This window comes from Pygocentrus nattereri, chromosome 8, assembly GCF_015220715.1.
Source record: "Pygocentrus nattereri isolate fPygNat1 chromosome 8, fPygNat1.pri, whole genome shotgun sequence".
NCBI lineage: Eukaryota > Metazoa > Chordata > Actinopteri > Characiformes > Serrasalmidae > Pygocentrus > Pygocentrus nattereri.
In genome coordinates, this window is record NC_051218.1 from 21,288,608 (window position 1) to 21,307,722 (window position 19,115).

The window sequence follows — 19,115 nt, forward strand, 5'->3', positions numbered from 1 at the left end:
TTTCACTTTGTTAGTCTGGACAAGAATTCTGTTTTGGGGGTGTTAAGACTCCTTGTGAATTAAATATTAAAGACAATCTCAATTTAATGTTTTATTTGAATTGTGTATTAAGTTCATATAAAAGTGAATCACAGTTTTTAGATAAACAAATGCCTCTAATCAAATGCACCGTTTTTCAAATAAATAATATGGTACTACTTCAGTTCCTGTTTATTTTACTTCCGCTCAGCCCAAAGCACATTACCATGCTGTATTTGTATAAAAAGAAAACCCATCTTAATCATGTGTACCAGTGTAAAGTTGACAGTTCCCAAATCCCCAATAAAAAAAAAAAAAGTAGAAAGTATAAACTCTTCTTTAAAACCCATCATCAGGCTGTTACCACTGAAATATCAGACATTGTAAATGACAATCAGAGAATATAAAAATGTACATATTTTTGTGGTTGCATATTTTTAAACATATATATTTAAATATCTCTTTAATGTCTGATTCTGAAGGTTCTGGACAACAGTCATAAGTCAGTAGTGGTATTTAGTTACAAATCACTTGCCATAACAGTGCATAATGCTTCATTTCTTCATTATAATTTACTGTATAATACTTCTACATGAACAGGCTTCAAGGTGGTCACAATTTAGAAACAATTAATGTTCCTTTCCAGTAACTCAAATATAGTGTGTAATGTGGTTTTAAATGAAGTCTTGGTTCCTGTGGTTTAAGTACTGTGATCAGATTAATCCCTCGCAGGCCCTTAAAATAAATTTCATCCAAGTTTTGAAAGGAAAAAAGTACAAAAACATTTCAACATTTTAAACTGAGAAATATATTTCCCCAAGTAAACCTTAATGCACTCAATTTCAAATACAGCACATTTTGTCATATGGTACATTACAGCAATGCTGCCTTGAATCCATAAATAATGCTCAAAAAGAGCAATGTACAATTTTTTATGTGCATCCCATGGTGCATCGATAGTCTTACTGATTGATATTAGTCATTGTCGGATCCTTTTGGAGGCAAAAATGTCAAGGAGTCATGAAAGTTGTGTCCATATGGCCTCAGCCTGTAAACTCCAAACATCATGACTTGCATCTGGCTAGGGGACATCCCAGTGAATGTGATAGCCATGTCAGAGCAACAGATCTCCACAACATCACTGGGGTTTTGGGCCATACTGTCAGAAATTAGGGAGCCCACAGACTTTTTGTTGAACAATTCCCTCCCCTGAGCATCCTCTCCATTTTCAGCAAACACTCCACTGTACTTCAGACATGTGGCAAGCTGCTTCTCTTCGCTCAGCTTCCACAAGGCCTTTGATCTCTCTGGGCATTTGCCCTCATCCTTGAACACTTCCACAAGTCTTCTCATAGCCTCATAGCTCAGTACAATACCACTCTCATACTCCACATACTCCAGTTCACCAGACTTCTGCACGTGGCCAATGTAAAAGGGCTCACTTGGTTCTTTAACCAGAACCAGATATTTGAGGTTCTCGATGATGGCAAAAGTGGTGGGTCGTGCCACAAAGAACCAGCGGAGTCCTCCTGCATTCTTAAATGCATGCTTGATGGCTTTGCGTAGCCTTACCCACTCATCCTGTTCCTGCAGGTCCACTGCCTCTAGCGCTTTGGCTGATTCTGAGCTGTAGAAAACAGACTTATCACAGTGTTTGCTCCATGTATCATTGGCAGCTGCCCAATGGACCAGGATCTTGGGAGTGACCATAATGATGCAATAAACCCTCACCTGCTCGGTGAGTTCAGACATTTGTGTCTGACTTAGCTTTTGCAGCTCCTCTTTACTGTGTGGCTTGAGATGATGGTGGAGGTGTTCTATCTGAGATGGAATTCCTGCTCTAAAGGTACCAAGAAGAGACAACACCAGGCAAAAGATCCCCCCTAAAACCATGCCCTTCAGGAATGAGCTGCCTTCGGACAACATTTTGCTGGACAACACTGGAGAACAAAAGAGTTTCAATGCAATCACTGAGTTGAAAGCACAAGCACTGCAATACAAAAACAGTACCGCGGACTTCAATGTACTAAAAAAGACCACATGGCACCATATTGCTGAAAAATAATCACTTAAAAGCTCAGTGTTCGCGGAAATAATGTTTCAACAAATACAGTTTAAAAAGGGAAGGACGTGCAAACACGGGAATCTTACAGACGTTGTTGAAAATCCACAGTTAAAACTATCAGTCCGATGTAATATGTTCGGCGTTTTTCGTGTCGCTCTCTAATCCCACGGCAAACGGCTCTACACCTAACACGTATACCAGGAAGTCCACCGTACAAACACTGGCGACATAGAACCGTCAAACCCTGGGATCACGACACACATCGATATATTTCATTACAAAAGTCGTGCAGATGTACTCGGGTCTACACGTTCGCTTACATGTTCGAGATTTATTTTTAAGAAGAGGCAAATCAGCGAGGTAGCAAACCGAGTGAACGCTAGTTACCCTAGCTAAGTTAGTGTTAACGTTATCACGAACGAGCGGATTTTTGCGCCTTTGTCACATTAAAGTAAGCTAGTCATAAACGTGGCGTTTAGTATTATAATCTTATTCAAGTTTGAGATTAAGAATAACATTAGTCCTGAAAAAATAAATTCTCTGAAAAAGAATTTGAACAACTTAAGTTCATGTTACCTTTCCACGGTGGAAGACGGTAGGTTAGGCTAGCTAGCCTGCCAGCTAGACGGTTAAAAGGTTTCCTGAGGTGTCTGCGCTGAGATCGGCTTTTCTCTTATTAGTCGTTAGTGATTTAAAGCTTAGCTGACTTACTCTTCATCAGTACTGGAGGCCTAAGGTTAGCGCATCGAATACGGGAAGTACGGCAAGACCGAGCGACAAGCTTGACGCGAGTGTGTCGTGACGTCGCGAAAAATGGATCATGGGAGATGTAGTTTCAAATCGTCGAACCCTGTGTGACGTCTAGTTTATCAGTAGATAGTACCTCACGCGTGTGCGGGTCACAATATAATGTACCTGGACCTTTGGCTAATTTTATAATTGGTTTTAATGCTTCAGTCAGAGGCCGTACTAATAAAATGTGAGCGTGTGTAAATGGACTGAATTTATGTAAGTACGTTGCTGCCCTCTACCGGAAGGGGATTTGATCAAAATCTTCACATTTAGAAAATGTGGTTTTGTTCACATCTGGTGTCGGGTATAGAACTAAAGGTGACATCAGCTTTGTTGTTGAGTTAGAGTTGAATCATGTTTGTATATTTATGAGATTACGTAGAAGCTGCACTGTTGTATGCCGGGTCTGGAGCAAAGCACGTAAATTACTTATGTGACTTATTACTGAGGCATAACCACAAACCTGTACCGCACGGCACGCAGGATGGGCAAACTCCAGTTCTGCAGTTCTGCACTGTTAATATATTACTTGTCCTAACGCAGCAAACTCTACTCAGTGAAGGTTTTGCAGCAACTGTAAGCTGAATCATGTATCTCAGCAGAGAAACTATTAAACTGTGATCTTTAAATACTGGCAGTGCCCAATAACGATAGAGGCTCAAACGGATTACATAGATAATATTTTAAGTTCGAGATTTCCAGCCTTAATTCTCAACTGATCTGAGCTCCAATAATGAGGACTACTGCTAAAAGTGCAGCAGTGGACAACATTATGGAAAGATCATACATTAATTTATGGAACATCAGTGATGAAACACGTTTAAGCATATTGGAGAGACATAATGGTATCTAAATGAACATGAGAAAGACATATTATTTCAATCACTTTATAATGCCCATTTTTGTTAGGTGATGCTCTTATTTCCTTCACAGTCTGTGATATATACACCTTGATTAATGAGACCATTAAATATTAATGTTAATTTCAAGCAGATATATGAATTCAGCTCACCAGAAATTCATAACTGATGCAATACAGAGAAATATCACATAATATATGATTGCACAAACCTCATTATGCCTTCCACAGATTTACAGTTGTAATCACTGCAGTCATTGGGAGTAGGAACATTACAACCACACCTTTACCATATTTTTCATGGACTCTTTAAGATGCTGCAAGGTCAATTCATACTTTACTGAGAGGCAGCAGATGGTCTGGCAATGTGAGCTTTGCAGTCTTCCAAATAAAATACAAGCATCAAAACACCATCAAACAGTCCAACACATAAGCCGTCTCAGGAATATGATAAGGAAAGGTAGCACAGTAGGCCAGACATATTCTGTCTCAAAACATGACTCAGACTGTGGGATGAAAAAAGAAACACATGCACCAAAGCATTAGATGAAGCAGTAGATAAAGACAGTAGCCTAATGATTGTCATACATTTGCCTGGATAAAACTCACTAATATGCCTAATTTGCGCTCTCTTTGCTTCCTTATTAGCAGTTATCAGATTCTGCTGATGATCTTTATGTATGAAAAATGGACCACCCTTTACAGGATATGAGGAAAGGGAGATGGCATGATGGCCATTTGGACCATGATATGTAGAGGCCAGGTTACTGAATAACTAACACTCTGAATTCTTTCTTGAGAATATTATACTGAAGTGCAGGCCTATGAAATGCAGATGGATCTATTTCAAATGGTTAAATGATGACTTAAATGTACATACTTTGTAGTGAATCTCATAACTGTGCATGCTACTAAGAGGTGATGCAACAGAATCCATGAAAAAATCCAGAAAAAGATGAAAAAGAAGGAAACGGCATGACAGAGAATGAGCAAAAGCCTAGTCTCAACTCACAACAATTCACAAGAGCTCTGCTCAGGGTCAATGTCATACCCAATAAAGAAAAAATCAAACTGCAATGCAATTTGAGAGGGGTGGTGGCCCAAAGAGATAAAGAATTTTCAGGACCAACTGATATGGCAAGAAATGGTATAAAGAACATAACTAACAATATACAATCATTCTTGATTCCCTACAATCCTCAGCAAAACAGTGCCTTAAAATTCATTCTAAAGACAAATTCATAGACAGTATATCTTAGGGAACAGAAGGACCAGTCACTCGCTATTGTTTTAAATATAGGTGTGTTTTAGTGATAAAATGGAAATGAATGCTGGACAGTCTTCCTTTGTTCCTGGATGTCTACTGTACATGACTGGCCCTTTAAGATGAGCCATGGCACTCTAGGCGTGTTTCACTGCTCCCATTCACAATCCAGGTTTGCGCTCTGCGGAGAAAAAAACCACCAGATCATCCTGAAGGCAATTAAAAAATATTTTTCATAATTTAAAACCTCAAGCAACGGAACCGAATATTTTCCTGCAGTGTTTCTGGAGCATGTGCATACCTGAGGACAGACGGAGTCCGGTGAGATAAAGCTGGTCACTCTAAACGGCATGAATGTCAGTCGGTCAAGGTCCACTCTCCAGCTGTGCTTCACAGAGACTGGTCGCGGTGCTTCTTTATAACCTGGATACATTCAGAGAACAAACCTTTCCCTTTATTTTTCCCTTGTATTTTTAAGTCCTGCCATGTGCGTGTGGGTGTGTTCTGAAAATTGATATGGGAAATTTTCCTCTCTGGAAAAGGACGGTTCGGTAGAAATCGACGGGAGATGAATCGCTGTTAAGGCATTTAACACCACACGAATAGAAACATACAGGCTAGCATGAGAGGCTAACATTTCACAACCTCGGGAAGCATCTGTTCAGACGTAGAAAACCTAGAAAACCAGCTCAAACATGTGAATTCGCGAAGAAATAAGGAAGCTTTGGGGTTTGTGCTCATTTTTGAAGGAGGAAACGATTCCCTTTAAGAGTTTCTCCATCGATATCTGCCTTATTTCTTTGCTCGGTGACCGGTGAATGTTTCACACAGTATCTGCCGAGACTCTGAGGGAGTGAGAACAGTCTGCTGTGGTGTTTTTACCTCCGTCTTCTACAAACACTGCTCTGGCATTAACGTGTCACCATGTCGGCGGTAATGCTTCCCAGAAAGGTGACTCGAAAATGGGAGAAACTCCCGGGGAAGAACACTTTCTGCTGCGACGGACGTGTGATGATGGCCAGGCAGAAAGGAGTATTTTACCTGACGCTGTTTCTCATCATTGGGACCTGCGCTCTCTTCTTCGCATTCGAGTAAGTTGCAGCTTACAGGCATTTTCTGCATGTTTTCTGATCCACACGTTGGCGAGCAGAGAAGACTATATATATAAGACTATATAGCTACACTCGCGCCCTGCGGCCTGTAGTGAAGCTTAATGAAAAGAAACTCTGCCTTACTGTAAATGCGTTACTGTAAAGTCGACACCAAGGCCTGCGATACTCCTTATCTGTGTGCTCCAGTAACTTATACTTGAGCAAGTTTAGAGCTGATTCCTGCATTTATTTATCTCATTTTCACAAACACAAGCTACCTGCTGCCTTTGGCATGTGATTCTGAAACACTGCCAGTATTTTCTTTTTTCCAAGCATTGCAAGGGCCCATATAATGGGAAGCTGAATCTGCCTGACTTTTCTGAAATGAGTGTTTGATGCAATATGTGAACATTATGAAAGTGCCACACCTTACGGAGTGGACACTAAACTACAAAAACCGCTTGTTTTGAATCCATTGTGTTTACACCCGTCTATTTTGCCTACAGCAGTTAAGCCCCGCCCATTCACACAGGTTATACGGAGTGTTTCAGCCCTGATTGCTTTTTGAATGAGTATACAGCGGAGCCAATCACAAAAGAGCTCATTTACATATATCAATTACATAAGCACCCTGTTTTAATCTACAGGATAAAGAGATCATGGAAAATTTAAGGCCAGAACATGTGGGAGTGTCAGATGCTTTAGATGACCTCTGTCTGCTCTTTTGCTTTTTGTGCATTGACTGATCACTGCTATTCTCACCATATGTCTATACAATGGATGTATTTGCTTATTTCATGGTGCTCTTGACATACCGATCCATCCACAGGGCCTATGTGGATATGAAAGTGGTGGCCCTGTGCCATTTTTAAGGTTACATTTACATTTAAATTTACAGCATTTAGCAGATGCTCTTATCCAGAGCGACTTACAAGAAGTGCTTTGTCAGTCTAGAGAAAGTATCTTTGCTAGTTACCAATAGCTTAGAGAAAGAGACAGTCCTGAGCTCAGATACTGCTAGAAACAAATATGTCACTGCAGACACCAAGAGAAAAAGAAACAGAGTTGAACGCAGAACTCCGTGCCATTCAATGCAATGGTTACCACTGTTGCCCTGGCTGTATCAAGCTATCCTTCACTAGGGAGAAAGGCCTTTAGGGGAAAGAAATGTACTAACAGTACAATAATACTGAAACATGAACAATAAGCCTTGTCCATGTCTTTTGGCTTCCACTGGGCCTGTCCACGCAGGAAATAGTTGCATGTCCCTAGCCAGCGATGAGACTGATAGAGCTTAGAGTCATGCTCCAGGTTGGAACTGGCTCAGCGACTATCTGCTAATGGCTAGGGGGTTGTTTACTGTTTGCATCCGTGATATTGGAGTTGCTGTTAATTACGCCTCATAGGGAGAGATAGAAATGGAACTACTGAGCAGAAGTGTAGCAAAAAAACTGTCTATTACGGCGCAGTTTAAGTCATTTGAGCTCTGACAGGCTAATGATATTGCCCATGTTAAACAGATATATGAGGATTTAGTATTTTTTTTAATGAAAAAAAAACTTAAATAAATGTTAAGATCATTTTAAATCTGTGAATAGCCTGAGAAGAACTAATAGATTAAAGAGCATTCCTTTATTGTGTTTTTTAATCTGCTGTTTGTGACTGAGTAGTTGTCCATGAACTGTTGTTCGGCGTAACGGCCAGCTGAGCGTATCCTTCATATAGCTTCATGCTTTTTGTCAGTTTGCTGATGCATTCAGTATCAGTAGTTGCTTTTGACTTGCAGTGCATCTTAGAGTTTAATATCCTCAAATGTTATCTGATCATCCAGCCTGGGGCCTGGGTTCTACATTACAAGTCAAATTGTTTTTTTTTTTTTATATTGAGTTCACCTTGATTATCCTTTAGCTCACTGTTGTCCAGCCTTTTATCTGCTCTGTGGCTTTGAGTCGATTCAGAGGGAGAGCTTGCAGAATAGAGAAACGGTGTCCTTGTGAGCTGGGTAGATGAAGTCCAAGAACAGCTGGATGAACATCATGTCCATCAGCAAGACTAGAGAGAGGCACACCTACTCAGAAGTCAGAAAAAAGCCTTTATTCCCAGGAGTGAAACATATACTGGGAAAGAAACAAAACATTTCCTGCTGCTTTAAGCAGTTGACCTTGGTCCTAATCTTAATGTGTTTAAGTCTTTATCGCTGTTTTGGTTTTAACCCCTTTTCACAGTAGCAATAAAATACGGTTTCCACCCCTTCTGGAGGTCCCTCAGTTGATGTGTGCATTATTATTGATGGGCATTTTCGATCTATAATTTGTTTCGTTCATGGGATATATTTTTAGGGAAATATGTATGATTCACAAAACCAAAAGCGAACTGGATTTCCATCTTCGTAGCAAGCAAGTCAATGTTTATAAAGTGTACTTTATTATGGTTAAGTGCCATTTTTTAAATTGTTGCAGTTGTACATACAACTGCTACAGTAAAAGCTACAGTAGTGTTGTCTGCTTTATCTCAGTATGGCTGTCTTTGTGGAGAGTGGTGAATTTGTTTCACAGTAAGGAGTTCTCTCCCCTCCCCCTTCACTTCTCATTGCCCACTAGCAGCTGAACAACATTTCACATACATAGACCCGACATTGTCCTTTATAGCAGAGTCACAGTTGGAGAAATACTTTATTTATTATATTAATTAAAAATATCTGAGTTGATTTCTATGGCCACTGCAGAAAGAGTTAAGAGGTGATTATTATTCGTTCAGTATTGACTTTTAAAACCCTTTAATTCAAAGGGAACTATGGTGAGTGGATGCGCCTTTCTCGTCTGTTCCTAAGCCTGGCTGGGTCGTTTATTCTCAGACTGGGTTACCTACCTGTGATGTTCCATAGCAAAGCAGCCCAATGGGACACATGGAAGAGTAGTTCTTCCAGTGCTCTCTCTCTCTCTTTTCTCTCTCTCATGGAAAATACATGCTCATCAGCCTCTCAAATTGCGAAGACATTCTCTCGTGTTTTGTCCTGCAGCCTTTCCAGTATCTGTCTGAACGACATTATGAAAGTACCGTTATCCGACATTGCCCAACATGTGTGTTTACGTATCGTTTTGCTGCTCTGGCAGATTTAGATCACTGTAGTGAATGTCGGCCAGACACTATGCCCTGACTGTCTCCTGAAGACACTGAGCTGTGTGCTAAAAGGGGCAGGGGGAAGGCATTTTATTGACCTTGCTGTGACCAGGGCCAGAGGATTTCGACAGTATCTCAGAAATAAGGAGCCTGGAGGCACGCATCGGTCTTGCTTTTTCTGTGTGAAGGGCAGTGCCACTGGGGCCTCTGAGGCAAGGAGCTCCAAGATGTGCCTTATAGCTATGGTCTTGTCTTTTCTGTCCATTTTGTGCCGGTACAACTGCCACAATATAATGACTAGGGTGTGTCAGTAATTTATTTTTGATTTTAAATTTTTTTCCTTTAGAGGTGAAAGATTATCCCTTCATAATAGAGCATTTGGTCTTGGCTTTCGTCTCTCTATTATTTTAAAAAATGGATTTATTTTCAGGCAGCGTTTCCGTGTAACTCATTTATCAGTAGGCTAAATACATCCTTCTCCACCCTGCAGTAATGTGTTTTAGGACAAATGCTCTGGATTGATTTTTACAGAAAAGCACCTCCCCTTCCTTTGACTCTCTCTCTGATTTTAGACTTTTTTTTTTTTTAGATTTTAAGATTTTAATAATTATTTCTTATTTACATTTCAGTTGTTTAATTCAGATTCTGAATTAAAAGTTGTCAATGTGATAATGCAATAATGACACTAATTTCTTTGAATTTCCTTCCTTTCCTTGATGCTTTTGACATTTTTCCTAGTATGACTCTTTGAACCAGCCATGGTTCCAACCTGAAGCCCAGCTGCTTGTGTGCTGTTTCTGTGATTTTGCAGCTGTAGCCCTCTTGTTCATAGCCCTCTTGTTCATAGGCCTCTTGTTCGGACCTTGGTAAGAGGTTCCATTTATGGTTCTCTTGATAAAACCGTTTTCAGCTACTCTTGGGAGGAATTTCTCACTAAAAGACATTGAGTTGTAAGTAAACAAAACACACTGCTGATGCTGGCAATATCAGTTATGTGAGTAACATTAGCACTGAAGGACATCTTCAGGTTACTGCACTGGACAGTGCTCGCACTGAATAGGCAACAAACTAACAAAAGCAATGCTGAAGTGGTGATCACCAGTTCACCTCAAAACAAAACAACATAATGGTATAAAAGCAAAAGGGCTACAGGCATGTATCTACTGTTGTTCTCACTGCTGATGAAAATTGAAAAACTGTATTTTTGTGTACACCATGATTTTCATATACAGGTTCACCTGGGTTCACATGATAAAAATATCATTATTAAGTTATCACAAGTAATAAATGCATTATTATGAAGCTTATTTTGTCCAAAGTGCACTGTTTTAATCAAAAATCTCTTTCTTTATGGTCAAATTTGAGCAAATAAGACAAATTTGATTTAATTGCATTATCTACACAAAATATTATGATCGATCGTAATTACATTGTTTATAAATCCAAACAAAAGTGGTCACTGGGTCTTGCGAAACCCTTTGAAATGCCAGGTGTAAAAGGCTGTATATCCTACTGTCCACTAGTAATCAGATTGCTAAAGTCAGGTATTAATGCCAAGTCTGAACAGGGCCCTACTCTCACAAACCACACATACATTGGTCTTCTCTGACATTGGTGAATAGTTTGTGGTCCATGTTGTGGCCATAGTTGGAGCTGCCAGTTGCCTGAAGATCTGCTGGGGATTAAGGTTACAAACTGCCAGCACGAAGCACATCTAAGTCTTGACCCACAGACCCTTCAGCATGATGGCCGTTTCAGAGGCTGCTGTGATTTGGTCTAATGTGGCAGAAGACTTTTCAAATAGCAAGTTTTCTAAGGGCTCTCATATTTGACTGTTGTTTCAACACGGTCCTTGATAGAGTTTCCTTTTGTAAGGGGATGTGAATTCTGCTGCCTGGCTCTGCTGTGGGTTTGCAGCAGTACATAATTAATTTGCTCTGTGAATCACTCAGTTCGTAAATAGCTAAACTCTTTATTAAGAATTAACCAAGGCGGGGCATGAAATTCTCAGTGCAATGGCTGTGTAAAGGCATAACAGCATGACATCTTCTCTTTCTTAAAGACACTATGCAGATTGAACAGAAAGCCTAGGACTTAGAGCATCTCATGTATTGTATTCTTTTTATATATCCTGAAACTTCCGGTTCACCCAGGACAAAATAAGAGATGTCAGAGCAAAACTACAGTTCAGTTTGCTCATGCAAAACTTCTTTTGGTCTTGGATGGTGAACTGAGCACATACTTTAATTACACAGTATAGTGACGTTCTTTGCATTGCAAAAAGGGACATACAGTATTTTACCTTCTCTAAAGAAATGACTTGGTGGTTTATTAGGGTTAAATATGCTGCTGATTGGACAGATCTTATGTTGCCTGAAACTAGTTCCTAGTTTTTATTCACATTTTTGGTGCATAATTGCATAGCAGGATAAATGCTGCAGTAATAAAGACTGTGAATTTACACAGCCAGACTTTTGATAGGGCTGGGCAAATTCTGCTAAGATGCCGTATTTCCTTTTTGTTATGCTTGCGTAATCATGCAAAGCATGTTCTGATGGTATATATATTTTCTTCTTTTTGGTGTTTCTTGTACACCCCGTGACCATGCATGTACTTTTAATTAGGAATATTAGAATTGGGCATCATACTGATCTTTTTTTTTTTTGGACATACATAAATGTTTATAATATGTTGAAATTGGAACTAGAGCTGCCAGGATCAACATTATGTAAAAAACATTACATTTATCAATATAGGGTTTCAAATGCAGTAAAATATATAAAATGGATAAATTGTTTCACAGCTGCACAGCATCACCTGGTCAGACAGTATTTTAAACCAAGAACCATTTTGGAACCTAGGAACCTTCAGTGATTTGATGAATATCAATGAGTATAGCTTCACTGATTAGGTAATTGTCATTCTGTGGTAATTTGTTATTCCATACTTGACACTCCATACTGTACATGAAGTTTGAAATAATCAATGAAGAACCCTCAGGGCTTTTCAAGGCCTTTACAGAAGGCCTAATGATTTCTGGGAACTAATTTAAAAATATATATCTGTGAGTCATAAGGATAGTTGCATTTACATTCTTCAAGCACTGTAGTAATACTTATTTTAAGTTTTGTTTAGAAAGTAAAAGGCTCAAATATTGAAACTTGTCCAGTTAGGTTTTTTTCCCCCTTAGGGCGTAGATACAGACACAGTCAAGCAAGCTCTCCTGTTACTTAGTCAATCAGGAGCTGGACTGAAGGCTTTACCTGTTACATTAAAAATTAGGAAGTGAGAGAGGAATTGACCAATCACTTTTTTTTATATATACATCGCTGACTATAAATAGAAAGTAACCAGGTTTGTCAGTTGTTAGAAATTAGTCATAGCTCTGTAGCAAGGCGCTTTGCTGAAAGAGTCAGTACTACAAGGTACAGTTTATGTGTGTAAACTAGAACGTTCAAGAAACGTTAATGTGCACTAACATGTTGTTAGAAATTCCATATGGATGCTAGCAGGAATGAGCATTGTCGTAGTGATGGGTTTTTTTTTTTAATTTACTGACCACGTTTGGCCAAAACTAAAGGCCTAGCTCTAATAATTGTGGTTCGGAGCTGGTAATGATTATTGTAGCACGGCCATTTTAGGTAATTTTGGTTTGAATGGTAGGAGGTAGATGTTACCTTTCGCTTTAAGTGTCCTGGTTGTGATACCTACTATTTTTTAAACCTGTCTGTTTCTTTAAACAACCATCTCTCTGCCCACTGTCCCTCTCACTGGCCTCGCTGGCACAATGACAGATACTCTTCTAAAACGCCATTAGTAATGAAGGCTAAGTACCCCCACCCCCATCCATCTGTCCTGCTCCACCCAGAGACCAGCCTGACCAATGCAGTAGTATTGATCGGCTTCTTTCCAGCCCTTCTTGCTCGCTCTACCTCTCCCTCCCTATCTCACACACATGTACACACACCCTCTAAGACTCTTTGCCTCACTAAGTGGAAAAACAATTGGCTCATAAAAGGCAGCCAGAGAAAAAGAGGCACATTTGCACTAGTCAGAAGGAGTGGTCTGCCTGTGTTTGTGCTGGTGTAGAGTGAGCGCAGATAAGTGTAAGGGTTTGTTAATCTGAATTTTAAATAACAAAAGCCCCCGAAAACACTTTCCTTGTGTGTAATTTTAGTTGTAGTCTAAACACCATGCATTTCCTAATTTGCTGTGGCTGGAAAATGAAAGCGTTTGAAGTTTGTTTCACTGTGCTTTAATTATATCTGTGCCTGGGCAGGCAAAAGGAGATTTTTGTTTAGTCACGTCTGTTCAGGGAGAATAAGGTTCTCATTAAAGTAATGGTCAGCTGCATAAATGAGCATTTTGTATGTTGGTATATTTAAGTCAAAGGTAGGGTCTTTAGTAGCTGTTATTTTTTTTACATGAATAATCATGTAATCAGAGAACATCAAACAGTAAAAATGGAAGTGAATAAAAACAGATACATGGCACATACATGGCCTTTCACAGACTCAGAAAATACTTGACAGCACATTTAAGGAATGCATGGAAATGAGTTCTTCTATCAGATACTTTGATAAGCGAGATCAGAAGGAGAATGTATATGCGTGATCATCAGTCAAATTGAGGACAAATCCCCAATGAATTCATTGCATCAGGAAATTTTTTAGTTGATGTTTTTATAGAGTGTAGTTGTGATATGTCTAGTTAAAGGGCAATTCCACTGATTTTAGTTTTTTTAATAGTTTTTACATAATGAAGTCTTTGAGATGCAAAGTGTTTTAATCCATTGTAAAGACTTTCTTTGCAGTCATGATGACAGGAACCAGGTGTTACAATGTCTATAAGACAAGTATAGTCATTTTTTAAAATTATGTTTTAGGTCAAAACTTTATCTATTTATTAACTATTGTGAAATGTGTGTGGGTTAGAATTGTTTATTCATCAAGCAGCACATTCACAGAAAGTAATAGCTTTCTGTGATGAAGATTTTGCTTTACTTTGTTTATTTCACATGGACAATATACATTAATCAATATCATAAATTCGTAATATAGATGTGGGAGATTTAGTCTAATGGCTAATTTCATCTGTAGACCTCCCGGTTGATATTTAAAGGCATCCCCTAAGCTTTGTGTTTTACTGTAAGAGAGGTCAGGAGGAGGATTTATGTCCTATATAGAAGTGCCAAAATTAAAGAGTAATTTCAAAGTAATTGGTAATAAATAAATGGTAATAAAACTGAGAAACAGTGATAAAAATTAAATGACAAAAATGTGAATAAAAATTAATAGTGCTCATTACATAGTGACCAAGTCTTTTCTATTGTCAGTGACACTGTTTTTTTTGTATTTATTTATTGCCTTGTATTCTTTTTATGTTTATTATGCCTTTTTTAGGTTATCATGTATTCAAAAGCTTTCTTTCAATTTTGGTGCATCTCTGATTATCATACAAATGTACAGTGAATCTCTGGCCGTTCAATGAAGTACAGTTATGTTTTGATACCCCTGGTTGAAAACAGCAAAAAGTGGTTGCAGTCTTGACACCAATTTCCTTGAGATTTGAGTTGAGAAAACGGAATCAGTGATTTAGTAGTTCTGTTTGGATTTCTATTGATTGCTGAGAGCACGTGTGCAGCAGCGTAATTGGTCCGGGAAACTTAGAGCAGTGATGGGAAACGATGATGGAACTGGCCTTCAATACATAGTAATCATCAGTACAAGGACGTTGTAGTACACACACGTGCATTGAGCTCTCCCTATTTCCATCCCTCTCTCTTGCCTGCTGTGTCCCTCTCAGGCTTGAGGCAGTGGAAAGTTGTATCGACTAGTTTTGTCAGGATTTTTTTCCCCTGTCCTTTATGTTCACCTCTTGCAATGTACCAAACCAACCAAACCTGTCCCACTGGTAGAACACCATTGTGTTGCTCTTGCTCATTTATGCTGACTCACCTAACTGGTCTATGCAGTTACAGTCAGGGCAGCTTCCCATTGAACCTGACTCTTTACCTGTCAGGCAGGAAATTATCATAATGGAAAAGTAGTTGTGCTTCTTCAGCTACATCTCTGTTCACTCCCTCTGCATTCAAGCCCAAGTTGTACTGCTGATGTATTTATGACAACAAATGTAACAAATCGTCCCTCCGAGGCCCAGTGCAGGGCCTGCCACAGTGATGTATTATCCATACGTTTGGTGGTGCGGGAGCGCTCCACATGCAGCCGAGTAGGAGGAGACCAGAGCCTCCTCTATTAATAGCTCAATGCAGTGGCCTGTAGGGTTGGCCAATCTGCAGCAAGCCTGTGGCCAGAGCACTGGGAAGGGCTTTAAGAGTGCCCAAGTCACCCAAAAATTTATGAGAACTGCTTGGATTCTTCTGTAAATGGCCAGGCCTGAGGGAGAAAGAATGTTTTCTTTTGTAAATATTATCCCAGACTCGGAGGCGCTCTCTGCTGTTTTTATAGAATGGCACTATTTATCTGCTGAATGGTTGAAGCAACACCTTTATCATGGTCACAGGTTCTAGAGAGGCATTGTAGCCTTTTTTGCCAGAGTTCCAACCTTTATTAAATATCTTGTAAAATCGTAATGTCTATACCAATTTGATTTTAGGATTTTGTGAAGTTAGTAAATGTAGCCTGACACTTGGTTCCTATCAGCACCACTGTTAAGAAATCCATGTTGATATGTTTCCTCTGTAGAGAATGATTTTGCATCAAACCACTTTGAATGACTTTGTTCATGTCTCAGTAATGCAGTTTGGTAGAATTCCCCTTCAATCATTATACTGACAGGACTGAATTAGCATATTAGCATAATCTGTTTGTTTAATTAATTCTCTTATTGTCTCGGTTGGAGGTTAAATGTGGTAAATCCAAAAAAAGAATCTGCATTGTCATTGGCATATACACAAATAGAAACACTGTCTATATTTGCATATAATATTTAACCGATTAAGACTGATAGTCTAATCAAGTTATGATCATGTAGCCCAGTTTGATTGTCGTAGTTTGACTCCGGTCTTAGTCGACCTAATCTTAGGCTCACACCTTTGCAAAGAGGAAGAGACGTTTCTCATGTTAAACATTTTTGTCAGAAACAGACATCATTAGATATTTAAACGGAAGGAGAAAAAAGCAGCAAAGGTATTTTAAAAGGCAGAATAGTCTTATCTGCATAAACTTAGGTGTGTCATAAAGGGGGTGTTTCACAGTGTAAAGTCAGACTTTGCTGGCTTGCATTTAAACAGGACTGTAAATGGACAGATCTTTTATACAACCTTTGGTTCAGTCCAATTTCCTAAACTCACAAAGGATTCATTTGGGCTATTCAATGCATGTAAATATAGTTACTGATTAATGCTGTCTGGCTTGGACATTAGTGTAGGTGCACCTCTGTTATTTTAAGAACAAAGTAACATTACATAAATTAAAGTTAGGTACATTAAATAAAGTTGTCAGAGATTGGAATGCAAAAAGCACCATTAGGAGTGTCAATCAAATCATCACAAAACAGAGGATGATAGGTTGATCAGGTTGATCCTAGAACATCGTACTTCATCGCATCTTCAATGTGAAGATTTTGAAATGTTGGTTCTGTTTGTTTTATTTTTTTTCTTTTCTTAATTTTTAACCATTTTTAAAAAAGATTTTTTACAGTCTTCAAATAGAAAGCTAATCCAAGTTTTCTGTGTTTTTAAAAAAGTTTTTTTTGTACTATATATATATATATTTTTATCATGTTATCATGAGAATTGCACCGCATATTTCCTGTGTTTACTTCTGCAGCATTGTTGAGCCTACAGGGCATCCTGTTGCATGTTGTAGTGTATCAAGGGCATCTCTGACTTCCTCCTTGGGCTACATGTTCCAGCATCTTGAATGAACTCTGTGAACTGAACACAGGTGTTTCATGTTTTGACTCCTGCAGGTGCCCGTACCTGGCTGTCCACCTGTCTGCTGCCATCCCGGTCTTTGCTGTGGTGCTCTTCCTCTTTGTCATGGCCATGCTGCTGAGGACCAGTTTCAGTGATCCGGGCGTGCTACCCCGTGCCCTGCCTGAGGAGGCCAACTTCATCGAGATGGAGATTGGTGAGTGTGTGATTTCAGTAATGTAAGGGAGGGCGTGGTTAGTGACAGAGAGGTGAACAGAGGCATAAATAGTGCAAAAGCCTGGTGGCGTAAGCAGGGTAGCAACAGGCCCTCTGTGCTGATTTATTCATCAGTTAGTTATGCTCTGTGTTTACAGGCTATGTGGTGCATCCATCCATGTGATCTGATCTCATCTGCCTCTTCCTCCTGATCAGCAGGAAACTTAGCATAGCGTCATCACAAGTTAACTGAGTCACTATCCTTCGGAGAGAGGCTGCTACCTGGCAGAGACATCTAAGTGTTCCCCATGTGAGGTGTTACTGAAGTGGTTGTATTTGATATGCATGAAGAGTCTTCACATTATTTGTTTTTGCCATCCTTTCATTTAAGTTGATGTTAGTCAGTAACCAGCTTGCGAGGTTGATTGAAGCTTAAACCAGCTCACATACTTCTAATTGGCTCACCGGTCACTTGCATTGTTGCGTAGTGCGTTTATCCGCGTAGTTCACCTTGGGTTATTCTCACAAACATGACAAATACTGGGACCCGTCTTGAAAAAATGAAAAGCTTTGTATTCTCTTTTTTTGGATATACAAAGAGTGCCTTTTGCTTGAATTTATTAAAAAATAAACCTGAATGATTTAATTGATATTTAAATAGATATTTCATAACTTTTTTCCAATATAAATGACCAAATTCCCATTACTATAACAGTAGAGAAATGGAGAAAACCTTTCTTTTTGTTCACAGTTTGTATAATACTGTGAGTGTTTTAAAGCTGATACTTTAGAAATATTCTGCAGTGTTTTACACTTTTATCTTCATACATTAACACATTGACAATATTATTTTTTTTTTCTTTTTATTTGTACCAAATAAGATTGTTTGCATATAACATTGTTTCTTATTGTCGTTTTGGTTTGTCCTTAGATTTTACAAGACAAACAGTAAATAGATGTAAATGCAATTTAAACTTATTTATTTATTTATTTATTTTAATAAATAAAAATCTGAAACATTATATAGCTAAAACATTATAAAAATAGGTAATGAGAAACACACTTGTGGTAATGAGAATTAGGGTAAAAAAATACCTAAAAACTTTGGACATATTTTGAAGCAATTTCATGAGACTGACATTAGGGCTTGAAAGATTAATTAGTTGTAGTTTCAGCGAGATTTAAGCATTAAATGTTTTTGCTTATTTTTAGTTTCTGAAAAGCGAAAGTTTTACTTTAGTTTTTATATAGTTTGACTTTTTAGGCATTATGATGAAAGCTGTGATCATAGGTATTTGACGAGGTGGATAAATTGTTCAAAATGCATAATTTCTATATAAACTACAAAATTGTTATATGAGATTTATTACAACTCCAAAGCACAATTTTTGTCCTGACAAGAACTAAATGCATCACAGCGTTAGACTCACTCAGTTTTATTGAGATCCTCATCTCTTTTATACAACCACCAGTAATTGTCATGACAGCTGTCACATGCAAATTTTTTGCAAAGTGTACTTAGTCATCATGACATCAGGCATTGTAACATATGATACCCATATGGAAAAGAAGTATGGAAAGTGGTTTTATGAAATACATTTGAAAATGTATGAAAATGGCAAATAATAGTTTTTGCCTAGTGCTTAATACATATAATAACATAGACCAACCAACCGCTTTATTAAATACACTGCTGTGTCTGATCCACTCACACCAGCGCAACACACACTAACACATCACCTGAACATCAGTATTATGGCAGTGCTGAGAATGATCCACCACCCAAATAACAGCTGCTCTGTTGTGGTCCTTTG

At 38.7% G+C, this 19,115-nt stretch overlaps 2 protein-coding genes and 1 long non-coding RNA gene across 4 annotated transcripts in view; 1 reads left to right on the forward strand and 2 right to left on the reverse strand.

Moving 5' to 3' along the window:
* Nucleotides 1-78: 78 nt before the first annotated feature.
* Nucleotides 79-2,865, reverse strand: c1galt1c1 (C1GALT1-specific chaperone 1). 2 transcript variants are annotated; one of them, XM_017698335.2, is made up of 2 exons: nt 2,795-2,865; nt 79-1,958 (listed from the first exon to the last, which is right to left on the reverse strand). In XM_017698335.2, exons 1-2 carry the CDS (start codon nt 2,799-2,801, stop codon nt 994-996), a joined length of 972 nt encoding a protein of 323 aa, XP_017553824.1. In that variant the 5' UTR covers nt 2,802-2,865; the 3' UTR covers nt 79-993. The 2 variants fall into 2 exon arrangements, with proteins under 2 accessions (XP_017553824.1, XP_017553825.1); XM_017698336.2 differs by having other exon boundaries at nt 2,660-2,860.
* A 2,154-nt stretch (nt 2,866-5,019) lies between these two features.
* LOC108427832 lies at nt 5,020-6,179 on the reverse strand. Its single transcript, XR_001857887.2, has 3 exons — nt 6,040-6,179; nt 5,300-5,421; nt 5,020-5,179 (listed from the first exon to the last, which is right to left on the reverse strand). It is a non-coding gene; the product is annotated as an uncharacterized LOC108427832 (long non-coding RNA).
* Nucleotides 5,923-19,115, forward strand: part of zdhhc9 (zinc finger DHHC-type palmitoyltransferase 9) — a 37,758-nt gene continuing 24,565 nt past the window's right edge. The window contains exons 1-2 of the mRNA XM_017698339.2: nt 5,923-6,089; nt 17,142-17,302. Of these exons, the coding sequence (XP_017553828.1) occupies nt 5,923-6,089; nt 17,142-17,302 (328 nt within the window). The remainder of the gene's footprint in view (nt 6,090-17,141; nt 17,303-19,115) is intronic.